The 23458-nt window shown below is 34.3% G+C and overlaps 2 protein-coding genes across 2 annotated transcripts in view; one reads left to right on the forward strand and one right to left on the reverse strand.

Moving 5' to 3' along the window:
- LOC129751783 (phospholipid-transporting ATPase ID-like) overlaps nt 1-23458 on the forward strand; it is a 143043-nt gene that overhangs the window by 27672 nt on the left and 91913 nt on the right. The gene's annotated exons all lie outside the window — the stretch shown is intronic.
- On the reverse strand, nt 649-2016 carry LOC129753771 (uncharacterized). Its single transcript, XM_055749619.1, has one exon. The coding sequence runs from the start codon at nt 2014-2016 to the stop codon at nt 649-651; it is 1368 nt and encodes a 455-aa protein (XP_055605594.1).

A 23458-nucleotide genomic window follows, 5' to 3' on the forward strand; every position in this document is an offset into this window, starting at 1 on the left:
GTAGAGTTGCCAGTAGTTTCTGCTTCTGTTGAATCTGTAGAAAGAGAGTCGGCTGAATTTGACAGACTCCTACGGGATGTTGAAATACTTGCCAGAGAAGGCAGCTCCCCCGTGTCAGCTGTTACCGGTAGTTGTTCAGGCAATGTCAGTGGTGTTGGGGCGGTTGAGGCTGACACGGGGAGGTGCTTGTTTGCTGGATTCCTGCTTGATGCCGTCGTGACGCGATGATCTGAAGAGTTCTGAGTGCTAATGTGAAATCCGAGAGGATTTAGGTTCTGCTGATGCGTAGATTGGGAAGTGTTTTGATTGTGCTGATTTTCGTAGACTGGAGCATTGTCATCTGTGGGATAAGATACGGCTGGATATGTTGCTTGAGGATTTATTAAAGGGATACTTGCCAAAGAAGGCATGTTCCCCGTGTCAGCTGCTGCAGTAGACGATTCATGGTGTGATGTTGGTACAGTTTCTGCCGAAGCTGACACGGGGGAATGCCTGGTTGCTGGATTCCTGCTCGATGTCAGCGGGTTTTGGTTAGTCGTTTGGTCGTTTCTGTTCCTTAATCGGGTACCTGTGGCATTGCTATGGTCGTTATACGTTGCGGTGGTTGAGACGGTTGTAGTATCGGGGTCCAAAGTTGAAGTAGGTCGATCAGTCATCAAAGTCATCATCCGAGGGTTGTTCTTCAGAGCTTAGTATACGAACGTCTTCGACTGGACTTTCCTGGTGGATTTTCTTTGGTGCTCTATCGTATTTGGTTGGAGGGGATTCTTGAAATCGTTTCCTGCTTATGCTGCGACTTGGATATCTATGAGAGATTACAGGGGTTTGGTTATCATGTTGGGTGGTGGTTTCTGCTGCTTTTTGCTGATTGCAAGAACTTTTTTTTCCTGAATCTTTTCGCGATATCCGAGTCTTCGAAGGTGCTTCCGGTTTTTCGTTGGTTGATTTGTTGGTAACTTGACTATTTCCGAGTTCTTGGTTCGTTCTAAGAGCTGCTTGGTGCACGGTTTGCAGAGCCTCTAACTGAGATTTCAACAATGAGAAATCTTTCAACTGATTTCGGAGCTTGTCGACTTCCTTATGGAGTAACTGGATTTCACGATCTTTGTCAGAGTGCTCGTTTAGGCGGTTTTGAACTTGGCTCGAGTAGGAAATTTGGGGACTAGTTCTATCAATCTGTTCGCGAGCTTCACGGTATGTCAATCCTTTATCGACCTTGATTCGAACCACTGCTTCCTCCTTTCGGAAGACCGGACAGCTTTTACTGATCGGCGAGTGGGCTCCCTCACAATGGCAATGATAGCAGTATGCTGGGTTCGGACATTCCTGGTTATTGTCGAGTGTGTGTTTTTGTGAACAATTGAAGCACACCGCTTCGCTCGAACAATGCTTACGCGTGTGACCGTAGGCTGCACAGCTGCGGCACTGTAGCACAGACGGGTAGTATGGGCGAACGCTAATCCGAAGCATACCAAATAATATGTGTGAAGGTCTCTTGGTTCCCTTGAACGTCAAGACGACAAGGGGCGTGTTTTTAATGGCACCAGATTGCTTATCTTTCGTCGTTATTCGTTTTATAGCTGTTACACCTTCCCGACTCAACTCTTTAAGGAGATCGTTGTCGCTCATGTCCTTAGTATCAGGCTCGTATTCAACACCTTTCGTGAAACTGAAAGTTGGGTGATCCACAACTTCAACACGAGTTTGTTCAGCGTCTAATAGATGGGTCATTTTACAAAGTTTGGAGTAGATTTCGGGTGACTGGGTTCTCAAAACATATCGATTTCCCTTCTCTTCTCTAATTGCAGAGACTAAGTGGCGGTTTCTGTAACCGACGATTGCTTCTACAGATCGTGAAATTAAAAATGGATTATGTGGAAGAGGTGGTCGTTTGTCGTCATCCTCGGATACTACACGCAGGAGAAGTATACGTAGGATACCGTCGTTCTCACTATTGGCCATCCATGCTGGGAACGATCCTCTATCATCCGGTGGATCTGGGTCCTTGCCTGCCATGGTTACTTCCGATGAGAGTTGCACTCTCTGTCAGTCAAAAGTTCGATTGTTCTGGTGATATTATTCACTTAACACTGCCTTTCTACTCGGGCTACCACGGAAAGTAAACAATGATGTTCGTAGAAATGTTGGCGAGTAATTTCACGGGTTTTGTGGTAATAATCAGTCGTATTTCATGTGTAACCGATTATTGTGATATCAGTCTACGGAACGTTATATAAAAATAAAAATTTCGAACGAATTTTCCTGATAAATGGATAAGAAAGTTTTCCGAGATATCAAGCGCGTATGTATACGAGTGGGTACCCGACTAAAAACTGGAAGAAAGTTATTTTTTCAAGCAAATTATGAAAACTATTGAAATTATTCTGTTTTACAGCACATTAAAAAGAAGCCAGTATATTTGTATACTTTTTTGTAGGTTTTGTTTGGGATTGCGAGTGAGGTTCGCTGAAAAAATTAAGATTTTGTGATGGATTCGATCAATTTCAGTGGTGGCAGACCAAATTTTGCTAAAGTTCGTTGATAAATTTTACGACGGAAGCCCTTAACTTCATCCTACTGGTTGAAAACTCTATCTATAAGATAGACCAGAGTCTGCGTACAAAGATTCTAGGGCAACCGTTGCTAGTGCCTTACATAGATGGTTGAGGTTTTTAAAATTTTGCTGTGCTTGTTTCCGGTCTATTCTTCTACTAAATATCCACAAAATCATTTCTACTTTTTACCAGATGATCCAAAATATACCAAATTACTCTTTTTTAGAGAAAATGCGCTTAAATTCACGGAAAATACGAAGTTTTAGTTGAATTTTGCCTTTGCTGCATATAAAGGGTTTCAGCGGAAAAAATCAAGTGCCGTTAAACCCTTATTTTAAAGTTCGTTTGTGCTTAATATTTATGTAATCCATCAACTATCAAGAAGTTTTTGGACGTTCTCGACGTGTTTCAAGAGGGTGAAGCTCATCTTATCTGAAAATCTGATCCAGTTCCTTTCTTCCTGGAGTAGTGTCGGTCGCTCATACTGATCGTGGATGAACCTTCGGAGTCATTCATTCATGTTTTTTGGTCCCCAAAAACATCAAAGCTAAGTATTCTCGTGATTTTTCTAATCAGTCAATCAAAACTTCTCTGTAGGGATTTGAACTTCAACACTACAATGTTTTCAATGTAGCAAATTATTAATAAATATTTGTCTTATTATAATAATGTCCCAAAAAAGATTTCGTCATGCGATGATTATGAACCATCCAATCGTTATTTCACCAATTCAAATTTTAAGTTTAATTGCAATGTTTGCATGTTTTGTTGTGGTTGAAGAAAAAAATACGTGAAGTCGTTACAGGATGAATTCTTCAATAAAAAAATGCTGAAAAATTAACATAGTTTTAATATGTGATCACAGTTTCCATTTCTGTTGAAAATGATAAAAGTTCTATTTTTTCGAGTTTCCTCCAACGGTTCAATCAATTATGTTTTTTATTTCATTCTATTTCTGAGTTTTTCACCAAGTTATTAGATCTTCTAAACTATTTATTGGTTATTAAATTCCCACATAAATATGATTAAGAACATCAGTTTGAATATCATTTCGAACTTTAAATGATGTTAGCAACGACTATCAGAGATATGAAGATAAGAATCAAGTTTATACATACAATTGACTTCAATTGTGTTTTATTCATAATTACCATTCAAAAACATTTTTTCTTATCTGGCTAAGTTTTAATATATATATTTTTTTTTATTAACAAATGGTTTTATAAGGCGTTTTACTTATAAAGAATTCATGTGCCGTGAGTATTTTTCCTAACTTTGGGTCAGTAAGAGGGGGGTAGATGTTATAATAAAACATTATATTTCAGCAAAAAAAAACTATCAGCACAACACTAGTCAAAAGTGTTCCCCAATCATTTCCCATCCCCTACATTCCCAACCAATTTTTTTGCAAGGATACAGAGGTGACCTCGGTCCTTAGGCGTAAATTTGTTCTTTCATCCCTTTCTCATTTTTCCTAATCTATCTATTGACTACTAGGACGTGGCCGGCGCCGTTATTGATGTTTAAAGAGAGAGCATCAGTTTTATGCATTGTGAATATGTAGCCAATCCCAGGCTCCGTTCATTTGACCTCTGAACAAAATTGATGGCCTCGGTCAATCACGGAGTAGCAACCATTGGCGATGTGGAACTTGTTCTACTTAGCCACGCCTGCGATCTTGGAATCCGAAATGCATTTAATTGTATAAATCAAAAATCAATCACAGATTATACTAGAATACTTTCAAATTCTTCATCCAGACATCTTGAGTAGCATTTCGGGTTCAATGATTCAAGGTGGATGTGAGTAGTCAATCAAGCTAAGCTAAGCTAAGCTAAGCTAATTTTGCCTTTGCTGCATATAAAAACCGTTGATATGTGCCCAACAGATCTCTTGTATGTGTAGGTAGCAAAAGCCCTATTGTGAAATGGGATTCGAAAAGAAAACACGATTTGAAATTCGCTAAGACTATACGATTATTCAGAGCGGACGGGAAGAGAGAAGAATATAAATTTTTTGATGACGACATGTCGAATATCTGACAAATAAAACAATAATTTGACAATTGTGACAAAATGAAATAAATATGGTGAAAACATGATAAAATTATAACATCATTTAGTAAGACCAAAATCTGACAGATATGAAAAAAAATTACAATAAAATAACAGCAATCTAACAAATATGACAAAATTATGGCCTAAATATGACAAAAAATGAACTATAAAATGACAAAAAATTACAAAAACATGACAAAAATTTGACAGATGAGATAAACATTTGACAAATGTTATAAAAATATGACATAAAATATTACAAAAATATAGCAAAATTTTGACAATACAATAACAAAACATGGCAAAAAAAAATACAAAATTATGACAAAAATTTGACAAATATGACAAAAATATGTCAAAATTAAGACAGAAATATGACATTGATTTATCAATTAAATTACAAAAAATCGATAAACCTTAGTCAAAAATATGACAAATGTGTTGAAAATAAGACAAAATAATGACATAAATCTGATAAATATGACAAAATTATTACAAAACATTAACAATAAAATGAAAAAACACATGGCAAACTTATGACGAATTTGGTAAAAAAAAATGACAACAATCTGAAATCTACGACATTTGTCATATTTTTATCACTTTGACATAATTTACCTAGTTTGACGACATTTTTGTCCCTTCAATTTAAATATTTCAAATATTTTAATCATAAATTGGTCACATTTGTCTTATTTATGTCATAAGTTCGTTTTATGTTTATCACAATTTTATGTCATGATATTGTCATTTTATTGTTATACATGAGTCATATTTTTACCACGCATGTCTTATTTTTGAGTTTTTTTGCCAATATTTCGTCATATTTTTTATAGTCACATTTTTGTCAGTTGTTATATTTTTGCAAAGTTTTGTCGTTTTTTGTAAAAAAAATTGTCATATTTTTATCACATTTGTCATATTTTCGACAGATGCGTTGATTTTTTTTATATTGTAAAATTTAAGTCATATTTGTCAGATTTTTGTATTTTTTTATCATAATTTTGTCATACTGTTTACCACATTTGTAATTATTTGTCAGTACCGATGTTGCCGATTCTTGAATGAGTATTCAGAGTACTTTCGGGATTGAGCTTTCTGTTCATTATCAGATGAATGCAGATATAAATGAACTGAGCGTTTCAAATTCAATTGAAAATTGAAAGCTGACACTGATTATTTGCAGCACTGCTCCAGATAAAAAAAATCTTAAAAAATATTATGATCAGATCATAAATTAAACATAATGATTAAATTGTTTTGGAAGTATAATAATAATTGTTAATTGATATTCATCTTTATTTACAGTACCAGAGATCAAAGTCAGTCAATTAATCTATTTAAATTCTTTCAGTTATTGAAATAAAAGGCTTAACAAGATCATTATTTAAAGTTTCACAATAAAAACTTTACATATTTAAAAAAAACATCCATTCATCAGAGAAAGCTTATACTGAAAAAGTGTAGGTAGGTATATTTGATTTCTTGAATTATCAATGAGAAATTGATAAAATACGAATAAGGGATTTCAAGTTTTGTAGTAAATATTGAAAGCACAAAGCAATCACCAATCTGATAACCATTGTGCATCAAAATTTACCTTTAAAGTTGCTACTACAAATCATTTTTCAAGCATTAGATAAATTAAAAAACAAAATCGTTTATATTTAAATCACAAATTTGTTGAAGAATGCAAAACAATTTGAATTTGACTTTAAAAACCATCTTAATACAATATAGATTAAAACTTCTTTGAACATTACCACATTGTAAAGAATGCGAAAAAGTGAACAGAAAATTCTATGACTAAGTATTTTCTCATGAGTCAAAATTTTTTGCAGTCTTCGGGAAATTGATCAGTGATTCAAAAAAATATATTTTTAAAATTTTTATAATGAACGACAGTTTTGTCAAAAAAGGGCAGATATTTCTTTATTGATTTTCAACACATTTTCAAAAGTTATTTCAAAAACACAAGCTGATTGAAAAATAAACTAACCGCATTTTTGGACTAAGGGCACCAAAATTAATCAAAATATGTCTTAAATTCTATGAATCTTGAAAAATTGTGAATTTTGTTGACTTTTGTTATTTTTCAAACCTTTTTGAATGTGTAGTTTGGTATTTAGAAGAGCAAGAGCCGCTTTTAAGCCTACCCCCATTCTGAACACAAAATGAAATTGGGGCTGAATCAGGTTTTTTTTTTAATAATATTTCATATTAGTAGGAAAATTGTCATGACTTGAAAAACTTTAGAATCAAAGTGATTAGTTCTAAACTAATGGGCTTCTAGTTTTAAGTTGTTGTTTTTGCTAATTCTCTTAATCTAATACGATATCAAAAAGGACAATTTTTGTCCAAGATTTGACTGAAACCCATTATCTTTGTTGATAAACACCTTAGGGCCGATAAGTCATCCGATGTTCTCCTAGTTATTGGTAACATTTTGAACATCATCCGATCTTTCAATGGAGCTCACTGAGTTTTCAAATTTAAATTGAACTCTTGATATCTTCGACTAAACTTTAAAAATCATTCGAATCTTGCCACCCACAACTTACTCACAAAATCTGTCCTTTTCCCAAAAGCTCAACCTCAACCTTCCTGCCGGTCACTACCATTGCGTCGGATTCTCGAATCGTAGCTTGTTGTTTGGGAAAATATCCACATGCTCCACACATACCCCGGCCAATAGAATTGTACCTTCCTAGCCTTGCCGGTACGGGGAATAGAAAAACACGGCATCGTCCGTCTTAATTGAAGTCCCGTTTTACTATCGCTACTCCACCTTCTTAATATTCCCTCGAATCTCATTGAATATTTTATATCCCGTACCGCGGGTACCCACTTCACCGTTCTTCTGAACTTTGGTAAAACCGAGCGAGAATCAGCGGGAAGTGTGGCGGATGCTTCTCGTTTTCTTTTCGGATTTCTACCATTATTATGGTATGGAAATGAGCGCTCTGGTTGCAATAGTGATAGCTCCCGGATTGATGTGTGAATCGGAATTAGGAGGACCGTTTGCTGGCCGCCCGCCCAGTCAAGCTGTGACTTTTCACGAGCTTTATTGATTTTCTTCTCTTGGGTAAACGATATTTGATTATTAAAATATATGCCGGCGATGAAGAAGAAGTTGGACCTTTACCGGTATGATAATATTTCTGAAGGAAAACAATTTTTTATTGCTAAATGATTTGTTTATTGAGCTTAACGCAATCAAATTCTTAAAGTTCGATTGTGAGCTAAGAAAACTTAACTGTAATTGAAGCATTTTTTTAACAGCAAAAGGCGGCTTTATAAAAAAAGTATATCCATGGTACATTTGAAGGTCAATTTCAAAAAATATTGTCGAATGATTTACCAAGCGCTGTGTGAGTATGTAAATCGGCATTATAAAATTAAACATTCTTTGTTTCCAACCCCCGGCAATCAACCACCGGCTAAGATATCCGGCAGTGAGCAGCTGTAGGTGTATATGCAAATAGGCAATAGAAAACAGTTTCTCGTTTCCCATTCTCCATCCCATTCCCATCCCATTCCCATCCTATTCCCATCCCATTCCCATTCCATTCCTATTCCATTCCCATTCCATTCCCATTCCATTCCCATTCCATTCCCATTCCATTCCCATTCCATTCCCATTCCATTCCCATTCCATTCCCATTCCATTCCCATTCCATTCCCATTCCATTCCCATTCCATTCCCATTCCATTCCCATTCCATTCCCATCCCATTCCCATCCCATTCCCATCCCATTCCCATCCCATTCCCATCCCATTCCCATCCCATTACCATCCCATTCCCATCCCATTCCCATCCCATTCCCATCCCATTCCCATCACATTCCCATCCCATTCCCATCCCATTCCCATCCCATTCCCATCCCATTCCCATCCCTTTCCCATCCCATTCCCATCCCATTCCCATCCCATTCCCATCCCATTCCCATCCCATTTCCATGCCATCCCATCTCATTCCAATCCCATTCGCATCTCATTCTCTTTCCAATCTCATTCTCATTCAGACAAGTCAGTGGCAGACAATAAACCTTCGTTTTCTAACTGACTCAGTTGGTTCACTGGTAAAGTTATCGTACTGGCAAGTCGAAATAAGATTGTTGCGTTGGGTTTGGTTCTCACTTAATTTTTTTTTTTAAATAAATTATCCAATAGGATGAAAATCCCATAAAATGTTCTTTTAATTCGCTTGAATGTAGTGGTCATGCATCATTTTGCTTGGGAGCTCCATTCTTTATGCCAGTAGTGCTTTTGCAATCATATCATCTTTGGCACAGTGCAATTGTCAGCGCATTTTTGGCATAAACTTAGCGCCGAGTGGCATAGAATTTGTGCATCTTCTCTGGATGTATCTCAAAATGCATTTTGATATTCTTAACTTAAACAGCCAAATTCATTAAAAAAAATTACTGGGTAGTAAAACAATTTGATTAGTATTGTTTGGTTTAAGTGATTAAAAATCATTTAATTTGAACCATCTCAATTTAAGTTTATGAATCAGTTTCTATTCTTGTGATACACAAACATAATCCTCAACTCTTATTCAGAGTAAAAATTTAAAAATTGTTTTTGAATGTCGATCATTTGGAATATTTCGCAGTTTCTGCTGAATGCAATACAAACCATTAAAACTATTTTTTCTTTCAGCTTTCCTTTTCTGCATGAATATTTGACACCATTCCGACAACTTAATTTCAAAACAACTTCCGCACCAATTTGTATAAACACATGAATCAAATTATTTTTGAAATATTAACACATGGACCAATCGGAATCATTTAAATTTAATGGCCTTCGCTGTGTTTGACTGGTACTTGTTGTTTGTTCTAATGAAAGGGAAACTCTGTCCGGGAAAACATATGTTTTTACCAATGACTGCATAGCGTGCATATAATTGACGATATCGGTATCAATACACTGCGATATCATTCCTTTTTCCTCCTCTCTTCGGATATCCTTTGAACTCCTATTCCGAACTGGACGAAAACTTTGGTTGCACCGAGTTTCGTTTTCTTCTAAAAGTTGAATGAGGTAAAAAGTTTTGAATGGAAGTATGAAGGATAAACGGCCTCATAGTAAGTTCTTATTGAAGTTGATAAATGGCCCCTCAGTGGAAAACTTTCGATAACTTTTTCCAAAAATACTGGTTTCTCTCAATTGTTTTCAATTTATTTTATACCATTTTTTGTGAAATAAAGTTTGTTCTTCATTAGACATGAAGTCCATACATTAAATGACCAAGAAATAGTAAAGCTCTTCAAGTGGCCGTGGAATCCATTTCCGATTGAACCGTGGAAAAACTTCTCCTTATGTGTTTATTCTATTGTATATGTGGTCGATAAAAGCAAAATAAAAAGATAGTCGGACGTTTTATGAGCACACAATTTCCAGGAACTATAATGTCTCCAATAAGCAATCGTGTCGCGTCTTGCTGTCAAGAAGCGTTGGCTTGGCAATGTTATCTTCGAGAAACTCCTTTCCGGTGCCGTCCGGTATCTATTCACAGTAAGGTGTGGTACCAAATTTTCAGTAGATTGATTCAAAAATGTTACCTCTAGTTTACAATAAAACCATAAATTTCAATGAAATTCCTTTGAATAGTTTACCGTTAACTCTTTAGACATCTGACATCATTGACGTAAGTCTTAGGTCGGATCCAAAAAATTTACTTTCCATTTATTGAGACCGGAACTTTGATATTTCCTAGTGACCCAATTATAGGAAAATTGATAACGTTCGATTATGGGACTATGTTGTTGTGTTTACCAACGACGGACGACCATCGGCGATTCCGCAGGATGCCAAACGGTCGTAAAGTTTCGATCCGTCGAACGTCCGCCCGGAATGCTGCAATTTAGTAACCCCAAGCGTCGTCATCCGGCCCATCCCAGGAGGTAATGGATAAAGAATGTTGCCCGATATGGGGGAAAATCCACAACGCTGATCCAAGGGTTTTACGAGGACGATTACCAGGAATCCTGTCTGCCCACCCAAACCAGGGCCAAGAAAGGATAAGGATTGGCGACATTTTTTAACGATTTTTTTTTGTTTGGAAGGGTTCCCACATGACGATTCGTTTGTCGAGTGTGAAGGTCTAGGTAATTTGATTACATGTTTTTCACGTATGAACCCACCACGGATTCAAGTGCGGGGCTTAAAAAACAGACGACGGACTTCACCGGTTGGTCGTCGTCTGGATAATTTCGATTAGTCAATGAATGAGTTTTCAGGTTCTCGTGATTCCCGTGACTGATGGCTATTTAAACAGGTTGCATGCCGGGTGAAACAAATAGTTAATCCCACGTTTCCCCAACACGATTTGCCGACATGAATGATAAACAGTGGCTCGTTGGTCACTACAAACCATTTCGGAAGAATGGAAATTCATGCTGAAGCATATGAAGAAAAAAACTTCTATTGACGGTTTGGAATGGCGATGTTTTAATTTGCTCATGATTATTTACTCATGGATTGAACTTGGGGAAAAAAATCGATAAAATAAATAATGGTTTTTGGAAGGCAGCCAATCCAACAATATTAGTACTGTCTGTTACGAGGTGACAATATATTTTTCAAACGATCTATGAGAAATGTCTTCATGGCTTCAAATGCTTTCATCTGGCTCTGAATCATTGAGTGTTTTGCGTTTTTTGTATGTTACTGAGTAATGTCTAGGACTAAAACATCTCTTAATTCTTCAAAAATTTCCAATGGTTCAGGATGTTGAATGTGACTCTTGAGTTTTGAATTGACGGAACTATGTCTCAATGTTTTTATTTACTGGAACATGTTTAACGTAATTTCACAAATATAAGCAGCACGATGTTTGTCATGATACTTTCGGAAAGTACCATTCTTGAGGATATAGCATAACATAAAAGAAACTTGACCTTCATTGTTTATATTTTCCATGCCACTGCTGAAAAATAAATATTTTTCAACAGTACATTTGGAACAAACTGATCAATAAAATACCACACAGGAGCTGCGAAACAAAAACTATATTTCAAAATCTGTCTGAAGTCCGAAGAATCATTTGGAAGACACCCCCAAGACTTACTTTTCTTTGATGTTGCTTAGTTTACCACAATTTCAAACACTAAATAATTTGAAAAATCAAAATATATTTCATCCTATCAACAAAAATCAGTAGATCTTTTATTTTTATGCTAATAATTCGAATAAAAGTACTCGGAGACACCAGATAGGGGATATGATGGTTTTATCCCGTGTTCTTCTGCTTTTTCAAATAATTCACAGTAATGATTGTTCGAACTACGAAGGTAGCTAAACGATGTCAATCTTAACACATTGCGGACCAAATACGAGATTTCTCGTTTTTCTCTTTCGCGAATATGCTCCTCTTAGAAGCATAAGTCAAATGCTATAAATCTGATAATGAAAATTTATTCTACTCAATTGAACACAGCAATTTTAGTGACTCAATAATACTTAATTTGTCGAATTTGGTTCTGCGAATTTTAAAATATAGAACACCGAATTTTGGTGTTTCTAGAATTAGATTTTACCACTGTCATTAATGTGTTAAGGCGGCATCCATAAATTACGTAACGCAAAAACTGCACTTTTTTGACCCCCTCCCCTCCGTATGTCGCAAATCGTAACGCTTCGACGTACCCCCCTAAGAAAATTATGTAACGCTAATAACTACACCCCCCCCCCCCCCCATTATTTTTAAATACTGATTTTCAATGGTAAAAAAAAATTTAAAATAATTTTTTTAACGTTCTTCATAACGAAATCAATATCTATCCATATCGCTTCTTAGTACTCATTGATGATTATTCTTTGATAAAATAAATTGAATGTCTTATTACGATTTGCTCTGTGCTTGTTAACTGATGATCTATCTTGTTTACTTTATTTTGTTCAAGAAGCAAAACTTGTTACGCAACCAAAATTGCATTTTTTTTCAATTGAGAGAAAAAATAGTATAATTTCCGTATTAAGGTTGATTTGAGTTCATGGGGATAAGTGTACCTAATATTCGATTTTCCAACAGTTATTTCACGGATATTCAATACACTTTTTAAGAAGTCTATATCAGAATCTTTAAAGAGAAATGGTTCCAATCCAGTTTCAATCATGTTGAAGCTCACAATTTATAAGCGCTTATCATTCTGCTAAAATTGCATGACATCAAAATAGCTGCGATGACACTGAAATTTGTAAGAAAAAATCGTTACGTAACGATGAGCATACCTCCCCCCCTCCCCTATGTCACAATTCGTAACGCTCGAGCTCACTCCCCCCCCCCCCTAGGAGCGTTACGTAATTTATGGATGCCCCCTAAGTGGCTTTTCCCAAGGAATTAAACGGAGGCTGTTAAAACGTCGAACGCATCGGAAAATCAAGACAGATATCTTTCAATTTTTTTCACGGATCAATTTTGGCACATGTACCAAAATGAATTCAATTTAAAAAATCACGTGAAGGGGACCGAAGGAAATTTTCCAAAATCGAAATTTTAATTTTGATTCCAAATGACTTAGAAATGCATGAAAGGTCGAGATCTGTGGTTATCTCAAAAAAAAAAAACTTTTTTGTGAAACCGGTCGTTTTTTGAAAGCCCAGAAAGTCGATTTATGACCAAATTTTTTTTATAACACCTGATCTTGACGTTTCAAACATTTCTTAGTCATTTGGCATCAAAATTAAAATTTTGATTTTCCGGATTTCCAGAAAAAAAGTGTTCCCGAGATAACACCAGATTTCATCTTTTCATGCATTTTTAAGTCATTTGACATCAAATTTCGATTATTGCAATTTTCTTTTGTTCTCCCTTTGGTGATTTTTGAGGATAAAAAAACGAAACTTTAAGCGCTCTGAGACACCCCAAAAATAGGTCCAATTGAGCTGAAATTTCGCAGTTTTCTAGGCCAATCTACAAAATGTATGTGATCAGTTTTCTACATTCGATCATGAAATTTTTCCCATACATACATTGCCATTCTATTATGTATCGCTATTCATAATATGTATCGCTTTTCATTTACTTCATATCCCCCTTTTTTCAAATAATCCACAAATAAGCGTATTTGTACTAACACATAATTTACAAAATTGTAACAACCTTATCTGATTTTTTCCAAGACATCGTAAGAAGACTATCAGAGTCGCCTCACGCTGATCAGAGATATGGCCCTCTTATTCCATATTTCACTATTTTTCTATACGAATCGAACGGAAGCTGTTGAGTGTTGGAGCAGCCGAACTTATAGCCGATATCGGAAATATTGCTGTTTCACCACATATTCGTTTCTGCTTTCAAATAATTCACAAAAATATATTCAGTCAAAAAATACCAATTCATATTTCTTTAACAAAAGTTAAAGGAAAAAAACAGTATGGATATTAAGAAAAAGAATAAGCCATGTGCCGAAAAAATGGATTGTCACAAAAATAAATCAATTTTGAAGAAGACATGAAACGTTTGATTGAAGAGGGGCTAGCGATATGATTGGTGCCGAATTAAACTTTATGAACCGTTTTTTTTCATATTCCATCCCAGAGAATACACAATTAAAAAAAAAAAACAAGGAATTTTTTAGTAGAATGTAGTTTCTGGCATCTTTAAACAATAATTGTTTATACATCACGTGCAAATATTTTGGCAGAGTTAATCAAATCAAAACTTTTTGTTCGAGGTATTTAACAGCAAGCTGTCGTTCTTCGCAACAAAATCTGTTAAATGCTAAATTCAATTCGTAGTTCATTTTATAACTTTATCACCAACAAAAAATCTCGTTTAACCCTCATCCGCATTAGATTTCATTACCCTAATCAGCACTTGTGGTGTCAATTTGACACCATAAGCTCAAATCGTTATAACTTTTGGCGTGTAAGACCGATTTAAACAAAACTTACATCAAAAGAAACCTTGTAATGTCAGTAAAATATGTTTAGAACATTATATACAGCTAAAGTTACAAGTTTTCTCATTATTCAGCATGAAAGAAAAAAATCCGAAAAAACATGCCTCATGAAAACTGCTGTAGTTCATATGTTACACGTCCAAAAAAATATTTGCCTTATGCATATGAAAGCTGAAGTTAATGCCTACATCATGGAGACAAGAAATATTTTTTTTAATTTTTTTTAATGAAATGGTCCCAAAAAGTTTAAAAAAGTGGTCTAAAAAACCTACTTTTCATTCGATTGCTAGTAAATACTGTTTGAGCGATGGTAGAGTTTTGAAAAAAATATGACTACAAAATGTATTAAGATTCCAACATTTTGCTGTCTTTAGATTTTTGATGCAACAAAAATTGAATTAACTGGAATTTTTCAAAGTTCACTACTTTGCGCGATTTTTTTACAAATGGAAATTTCATCTGTTGTTGTGGTCCACTGTCAGGTTGTACCCAGATTATCAGTGCTTTTACTTTGTTTGGACCAATCAAGGGTATATTCATTGGAAAGCACATTTAATCTACATTCTAGTGAGGTGCTACAATTCACGCTGTGAGATTTCACAAAAATATGAAAATTATAAACGTAAAATCATTCCTGAATTTCTAGAACTACAAGCACAATCGTGTTTGTTTGCTCCCCGAGTAGGTACGGTGGGTGGTGATTCGGGCAGAGAGCGAAGCCGACAGACGAAATAATGATGCGTGTCGTACGTTTCGCGGTTGGAAATTTTCTATTGACAGTAGTTCTCGTTTGCTAGTCACGACACGCATCATTATTTCGTCTGTCGGCTTCGCTCTCTGCCCGAATCACCACCCACCGTACCTACTCGGAGAGCAAACAAACACGATTTGCTGGACGCGGTGCTTGTAGTTCTAGAAATTCAGGAATGATTTTACATTTATAATTTTCATATTTTTGTGAAATCTCACAGCGTGAATTGTAGCACCTCACTAGAATGTAGATTAAATGTGCTTTCCAATGAATATACCCTTGATTGGTCCAAACAAAGTAAAAGCACTGATAATCTGGGTACAACCTGACAGTGGACCACAAAAACAGATGAAATTTCCATTTGTAAAAAAATCGCGCAAAGTAGTGAACTTTGAAAAATTCCAGTTAATTCAATTTTTATTGCATCAAAAATCTAAAGACAGCAAAATGTTGGATTTTAATACATTTTGTAGTCATATTTTTTTCAAAACTCTACCATCGCTCAAACAGTATTTACTAGCAATCGAATGAAAAGTAGGTTTTTTAGACCACTTTTTTAAACTTTTTGTGACCATTTCATTAAAAAAAATTTAAAAAAATATTTCTTGTCTCCATGATGTAGGCATTAACTTCAGCTTTCATATGCATAAGGCAAATATTTTTTTGGACGTGTAACATATGAACTACAGCAGTTTTCGTGAGGCAGGTTTTTTCGGATTTTTTTTCTTTCATGCTGAATAACGAGAAAACTAGTAACTTTAATAGCTGTATATAATGTTCTAAACATATTTTACTGACATTACAAGGTTTCTATTGATATAAGTTTTATATGAAGTTCATAATAATTCAAACGACTTAAATAGATTTTACTTTTGTGGTGTCAAAATGACACCAAAAGTCGGAAAATGGAGTTGTTTTGTCCAGGCTTCCAGGGTTCATCCATAAAAAAAGTAAAGATGCAATATTGAAGAACTTTTGAATTCATTTTGGGTCCCCGAAGAAATTTTTGTATTTTGAAGCTTCTGAAAGAAGTTACAAGCTTTCAAACTTGCAATGGTGTCAAAATGACACCCTAATGCGGATGAGGGTTAAAAAAAATACAAAAGTAAATATTAAAATGCTATTGATTGCATCATTGATTGCTTGGAAACTAATCGGAAGCAGATTCAACAATTCTCTTATGAAAATTGAAAATTAAAAGAATAAAATTAAAGAATCAAGGTACTACTAGAGCCAAAGCAGGAATGGTAAGATGTATTATTCATAACAAAAATGTTTATTCATTTTCATATTTTTAAAACCCAAATAGAACGATTTTTTATATAATGTGAAAAAAAAATGTAATTACAATTTACATATAAGACTCTTATCAGATCAAATATTGAATTTCTATGAAAAAAATAAAAAAAAAAGAAACTTTAAACAAAGTTGAATATCTATGTATATAAAAATGGATTTCTGTCTGTCTGTCTGTTCCCTATAGACTCGGAAATTACTGAACCGATTTGCGTGAAACTTGGCAGATGGGAGGAGGAGGGGGTTCCCCAAATAAATGTAATAAGTTTTCATAACTCTAAAACTGATCATGCGAAAGCAACCAAATATGGCATGGAAGTTTATTTCGGTACGATGAATGTTTCTATGATAGTTTGATACTTCTCCCTCCTTTCAATGGGGGAATAGGAAGTGGGGAAGGGGGCTTCCATACAATTTTTCGCACAATTCTAGAAATAATCAATCAAATTGAACCAAATTTGGCATGCAAGGGTATATGGGTAGGACAAATATTTTAAAGATGGTTTAAATTCAATTCAATTCAATTCAAGAACGAATCAAGCAAATGGAACCAAATTTAACATGGGCGTTTATTTGTGTACGAGAAAGGTTTCTATGATTATTTGAAAACTCCACCCTCTTTGAACGAGCAGATACAAAGGGAGTAGAGGGTTTTCAATATAATTTAATGCATTATTCGATAACTCATCCAAATTCCACATAGGAAGGTATAAGGTTACGAGTCAGCTTTATACGATATTTGAGACCCATCTGTCCTTTCACTGGGGAGATAAGAAGGGGAGAAGAGTCTCCCTTTCAAGCATTAGCCGTGAACTATTCGAATAAAAAAAACAAATTTATCATGGAAGTATATTTGAGTACGAGAAATGTTTTTTTTTTTTTGTTTCATGACCCCTCTCTCTCTCCAACAGGATAAGGGGAAGGAGGAGGAAGGTTTTCATACAATATTTTTGGATCACTTGAGACTCGAGAACTTATTATTCAAATAACTTAGCAGAGAGTATTTGAATAGATTTTTTTTCTTTGGGGGGAAGGGGCTTCTTTCTCCTTTCACTGATTCGGTAGGAAGAGGAGCTCCCAGAGATTACTATCGTACGAGAAATGATTTTATGGTTGTTAAAAAAAACCCCTTTTCACCTCCCAGTTCCGTATTCAACAAATGGAACCAAATTTAAAAGAAAAAGTATTCTAGTATGAAAAATGTTGTTATTTTTTAAAAGGAAAGATTTCATACAGTACAGAGCCGGCAATGGGGAATGTTTTATCGCAGAGTTTTTACCATATTTTACATGCAAGGTTTGTTTTTTTTTATTCAAGACTGTAATTTCCGATTTACTTTTAAAAAAATTCAGAGAATCTAATTTTCCTTGTATGTATGTATGTATGTATGTATGTATGATCCCATGGCCGTAGGAACGGGGGGGGTTTTGGGGGTTAAACCCCCCCCATGAGGGTCCAAAAAAGCAAGTGAGGTATTATACTCTACACTCAAAATTTTGAAATCTAGACTAAAACCTAAAGCCAAAACCTCAAAAACCCATCCCAAGTTCAAAATTCAGCTACAGTTTCTCAAAACTTTCTCACTTGTTCATAGGTTGCCAGAATTTTTTCATCACGTATTAGGGCCAGATAAATCCGGGCTAATTTATATAAAAACCTTGCCAAATCCGGGTAATTGATTGAAAAAATTGTCGACCAAAATCCGAGCAATATCCAGGCAATTTTGGTCAAAACCCAGGAATTACTCATCAAAAATCAAGAAAAAATGAGATGAAGAAACCAAAAATTTGGACGCATAAATGGAAAAAATTAAAACACAATTTGTTTTTTTTTATTTGATTTGAGAATGAGATTTAAGCCGGGCAAAATCCGGACTTTTCTAATGAAATCCGGGCAACCGGGTCGAACCGGACTTTTCCCTAATTTTATATTAATCATCCAGGCCAACCCGATTAAAATCGGCCAATCTGGAAACCTTATCTTGGAATTCAGGTTCTGGTTTCATATCCCCACAGCCAAAATTGTATTTCTACATATTTTCGTTTTTTGGATTCTGTATCAATTTTAGGATTCTTGATTTCCAGTTCGAATAATCACAAGAAATTGGGAATGAAAAGCTGTTTTTAAATCCTGGTCAAATTCGGTTTTGCATTTCATATCAAATTTGAATCATGTTTTTCGAAAATCGTATGCATTTTCAATGTTTAGATAATAGATTTCCGAATATGAAAAAAAAATTGTTTTACATTCAAATTTGAAGTGTTTAAAGCTCTTAAGTGGAGATCCGAAATTGAAATTTAATTCATTTTGAAATTCACATTCTAATTCAAGTTCACAAAACAGATTAAAAACAAATAATTGAAATAATGAATGAAGATTAAATCCACTCAACAGAATTTAAATAAAAGATTCACGAATGAGTGCTCTTAAAATGGCTTACAAAATTCTGATCTGTAATTGAGATTCGTAAAACGTATGTTTTGTACATTTCAGAAATCGTATAGAAATTCAGAAAGAGATTCAAAGTTCAATTTTTTTTCCATTGAGGGCGAGAATATGGAGTCTGCAAATCATATCATCCAAAACGAAGAGAAGTCTACCGGTGTACCCGTAATTTCTTGTAGAGAAACCGTGGATCTTGCGAGACAAGAATTGAGAACCGCAGTCAAAAGTGGCGCATCGGAATTGGTACAGGAATCGGCAAAGAAGGAAAAGGCGAAAAAACGTGATCGGAAAATAAGGACGGACGAATTGGGTGATACCTCGGAGAGTGATGCTATCGATCGTAAACAACAGATAGTTCCAGTGATTGGAATGAATATTCTTTCTGCACAAGCTCAGACCTCTCGTTCTCGCAAACGAGAAGTTAGAAGCTCTTCGTGTGCATCAAGTCAACGTCGAAAGTGAATGTTTATACTATTGGAAAAGTTGATCTAAAGAATACAGTCACCTTTATTGAATAGAATCAGTTAGGAGCTCTGTACAATGCTAGAGATTAGCAGTTAGATTTTACAGAAATTAACAATGATGTTGAAGCAAATGTTAAATGAAATGTATTTTAATTTTTTTATGGTTCAATAAATGTATATTTTAGAAAAAAAAAATCAGGTTCAGAATTCAGGTTCAAAATTTAGAAAAAGATTTAGCTTGTGAATGAGTTTTTCAATCATCTAAAAATCACAATTATAATGTTTATTTTTTTGTTTTGATCACCGCACTTCCTAATGATCCTTTTGCTTCCTTTTCTTTTTTTACTAATGATCACCGAGAAACATCAATAAAAAAAGATCGTAAATTTAAGGTAGAAATTGAGTTAATTTTCTAAGTTTTGTTTTATGCAATATATCCCAAATAATATTAAAAAAAACCATCCACATGATTTTTATAATGGAATTGATTCTTTATGAAAAATGTTTGCTGTTAAAGAAATGTGTACCTGATCTTCACGTAAAAAACTTGCACAAAATTTTATATTTTCCCGGTGTATTTTTTATATTTTCACGGTGTATTTTTTAACATTATTAATATTGCAGTTTTTAAAAGCCAAGTTTCAAAATTAAAACATAATTTAAGTAAAAGTTTACATCAAGCAAATTTGATCCGATTTTTTTTATCTCTGACTGTCTGTTGGGAAAATTTGATTTATTTTCATCAAAAGTTAGAAACTTGGAACTTGCAAAAAAGTTTGGAAGATTGGGCTTGTTTGAGTTGATCATAATTTGATCAAATAACTTTGATCTACCAGACCCTTGAACAAATTCAAACATTTTACCCATCGTTGAAAGCAATTCCATATTTTGTTTCTAAGAGTCTTATTATAAAAATTTAGCTCCCCTTTTAGGCTAAGGACCACTTTTTTAAATTTAATACGAAAACTATTAACGAGTACTTAAAAATAAATAATCATATAGATACAAACATAATTTGTTTGAATTTTTGTTTGTATTCGGTAATTGTGGGAAAAAATTATAGGTAAAAGTCAGTCACTAAAACCCCCCCCATGAGTCGGTTCTTCCTACGGCCCTGTATGATCCATCCAACGACCCCCTGAGCTGGCAGGTATTTTATGCAAAAGAGCCAATGTTAATCTCTTTGATTAACATTGTTCAACCGCGGGTGTTGGTGGTGTTAGCTCTACTGAAATTCCAGTAACCCATTTCAGAATGGCAACTGCACATCCCGAGGCTACTTTCATTGCCAATACGCCCCGCCCAATCATAGCGGCATGACCAATTGGGTCATGTAATTATGATTTGACTTTCCATCTTTTATTGTTGACATATCCAGATACAAATTCAATATAATTGTCTAACTATATAAAATTGGCACCCAAATATGTCCAATAAAAGATAGACACGTATCTAGTTTATGGTTTCATTCAGTTATAATTTTCATTCTGTTATTGGTAGATATTAAGGTATAAAAATATTGAAAAATTAGTTTACGAAGAAAATACGTGCGTGCTGATCAGACCTGTAAAAAAGTATCGTTATTTATTTTGAAAATAGATGAAAATAAAGAATTGATTGCGAAATCCATCCATGCTCCGACACTACCTGTATGGAAATAAAGATAAATATTCATGTTCTACGATGTCCACGTTTTCTATTAGAAAATTTGACTCCATCATTCAGCTTTTTTAACATTTTATACTGCCTCAACTCAAGTACAAAGCCTATTATTCAGGCTACGATATAAAAAAGGTAAGTTGGATTGCTACAATTTAATGTAACAAGTGAACATGAGTATTCTTTTCCAATTACAAAAAAATTCTAATTAAGCAGTTATTTTTTAATACATAATTTGAATTTAAAATATGGTATTAATTTCTAGGATAACTGGTGTTTGATACATGACCGAACAACATTGGTTTATTCCAAGAATTAAAAAAAAAGTCCTGTGCTTCCAAATAATTCATTCATGTATGAGCGAGGAAGAATGACCTCAACGGGTTAAATTTCAAGCAAAAGAAAAAACTCTGTGTGGGAACCGATGATCTGAAAAATAATGAAATTATAATATATTTGAATCAAATAAGTATCTTTGCTAGCTTCCTTAAATGAAAAACGCATAATAAAAAGCTGCAAAGCTACATTTCATTTTGAACACGTGGATCTAAAATCAAGCAGCAAATTCTAACACGATGTTTACTGAGATTTTAATTAACATGTTGTTAACAAAATATGTCAATATAACATAAATTTTCCTCTTGTCGATTATTCTGGAATTCGAAACCTAGTTTTTCAAAAAAAAATGTAAGTTAACTTCTAGTGATGCTAAATTGTTATGCATAAAACGTTGTTATAGTGTAATACAAAAATATCATATTCTGAAGTCAGTTGCTGTGTCAAATACTAAAAACAATTTATTTTATGGGATAAAAAAATAAAAATCAGTTACCCTGTTAAGCACAATCCAGGTGTAAACTGTAAAAAAAAAAAATTTAAAAAAAATCTCCCTGAAAATCTTGAAAAATTTCGCTGTTTCGGGATTCCTTCGAAGAAAGTCCTGATGAAAACGAATTCCTTAGCATAAAAAAAAGAAAACTGGCGCCCGGATGTTTCTACAATACCCTGAAATAGAATCAGTTACACAAAGTAGGAAGTTACAGTTGATATGCATAAAAATTATGAAGAAATTATGCTCCTCGGATATTAATGTTATTATGTTTATGTTGAATCAAAGCAATCGAAAGATTCCTTTTAATTCAACCACGGTTATGTTTATGTTAGTTAGGCTTTTTTTTAATGGAGGAGAAGTTTAATTCTACAAATACGAAATATGCAAATTGAGATTGTGTAATGATAATGCCTAGCATGAATAAAATATGTTTAAGAAGTTGAAAATATAAATTTTTCAGATTAATCTCGTCCGGCAAAATCCTTCTGGGTGAAATCCTGAGTAATTAGTGTTAATTGCTGAAAAATAAATTCCTCTGATTATTAATAGAATTTTATTTCAGGATGCAATATCAAACTTTGGTTACTTTGCTGTAATGTAGAAATTATTATTGTTAGTTCAAAATATTTCTGATGCAAAAGAGTTTTGGACGACCTGTTTGAACTCAGACTGAATAGCGAGTTCAAGTTTAGAGAATCTCATTTTCCTTGTATCTCAATAATGTGAAAGCTCTCATTTTACAATATCGAAAATTCATTCATAATAAAATTATTTTCACGCAATTTATTGAGTTCTAGAAGGTGTAGCAAAGCATACCGGGTCAGCTAGTGAATCTGAATTAACATTGAATGTTTAATAATAATAATGTTTAAATATTCCATTTTCCCATACAAACCTAAAAGTTCAAATTTACTCATGTAAACGTTACTTAAAAATTCTGCAAAAAACCATGCATCAGTTTTGAAACAAAACGAAGCTTTCAAGACCCCAGAGTTTGAAAAATTAAAAAATGACCCCAAATCGACTCAGTCTAATGACCAATTCATTTTTCTAATACTTTTGAAATAGATGTGTTATTTACTGTTAGACTAAATTGCAAAAAATGTTTTCCATTTGATATTTTATTTTCGCTTAAAGCTAGATGGTAGATACAGATAGAGTTGCATCTTCCACCACACATTAGTGGTTCGCCCCACAAGCCGAAACATGCAGTGCGAACGGGCGTTTGTTCGAACGAAACGTTCGAATTCCCTTTGAATTGTTTTTTTCGTGTACATACATAAGTTCAGGAAGTGTCTATTTTAGCCTCACTCTGAAAGATTTTATTCAATTCAGCGCTGGAGGAGACTCGTTGGATGAATTTAAAAATCCTTCTGAGAAAAATTCCTTTTTAACAAGTTTTTGCATAACAGTAATGTATGGCTGGCTGGCAGAGGCTGGCTTGAAAATCCATTAATTAACATACGCATCTTAATAAATAAACAC

This window comes from Uranotaenia lowii, chromosome 3 (assembly GCF_029784155.1).
Source record: "Uranotaenia lowii strain MFRU-FL chromosome 3, ASM2978415v1, whole genome shotgun sequence".
NCBI lineage: Eukaryota > Metazoa > Arthropoda > Insecta > Diptera > Culicidae > Uranotaenia > Uranotaenia lowii.

What these genes read in the sequence shown, in the direction of transcription:
- LOC129753771 (XM_055749619.1), bottom strand. Translation starts at nt 2,016, where the DNA reads ATGGCAGGCAAGGACCCAGATCCACCGGATGATAGAGGATCGTTCCCA.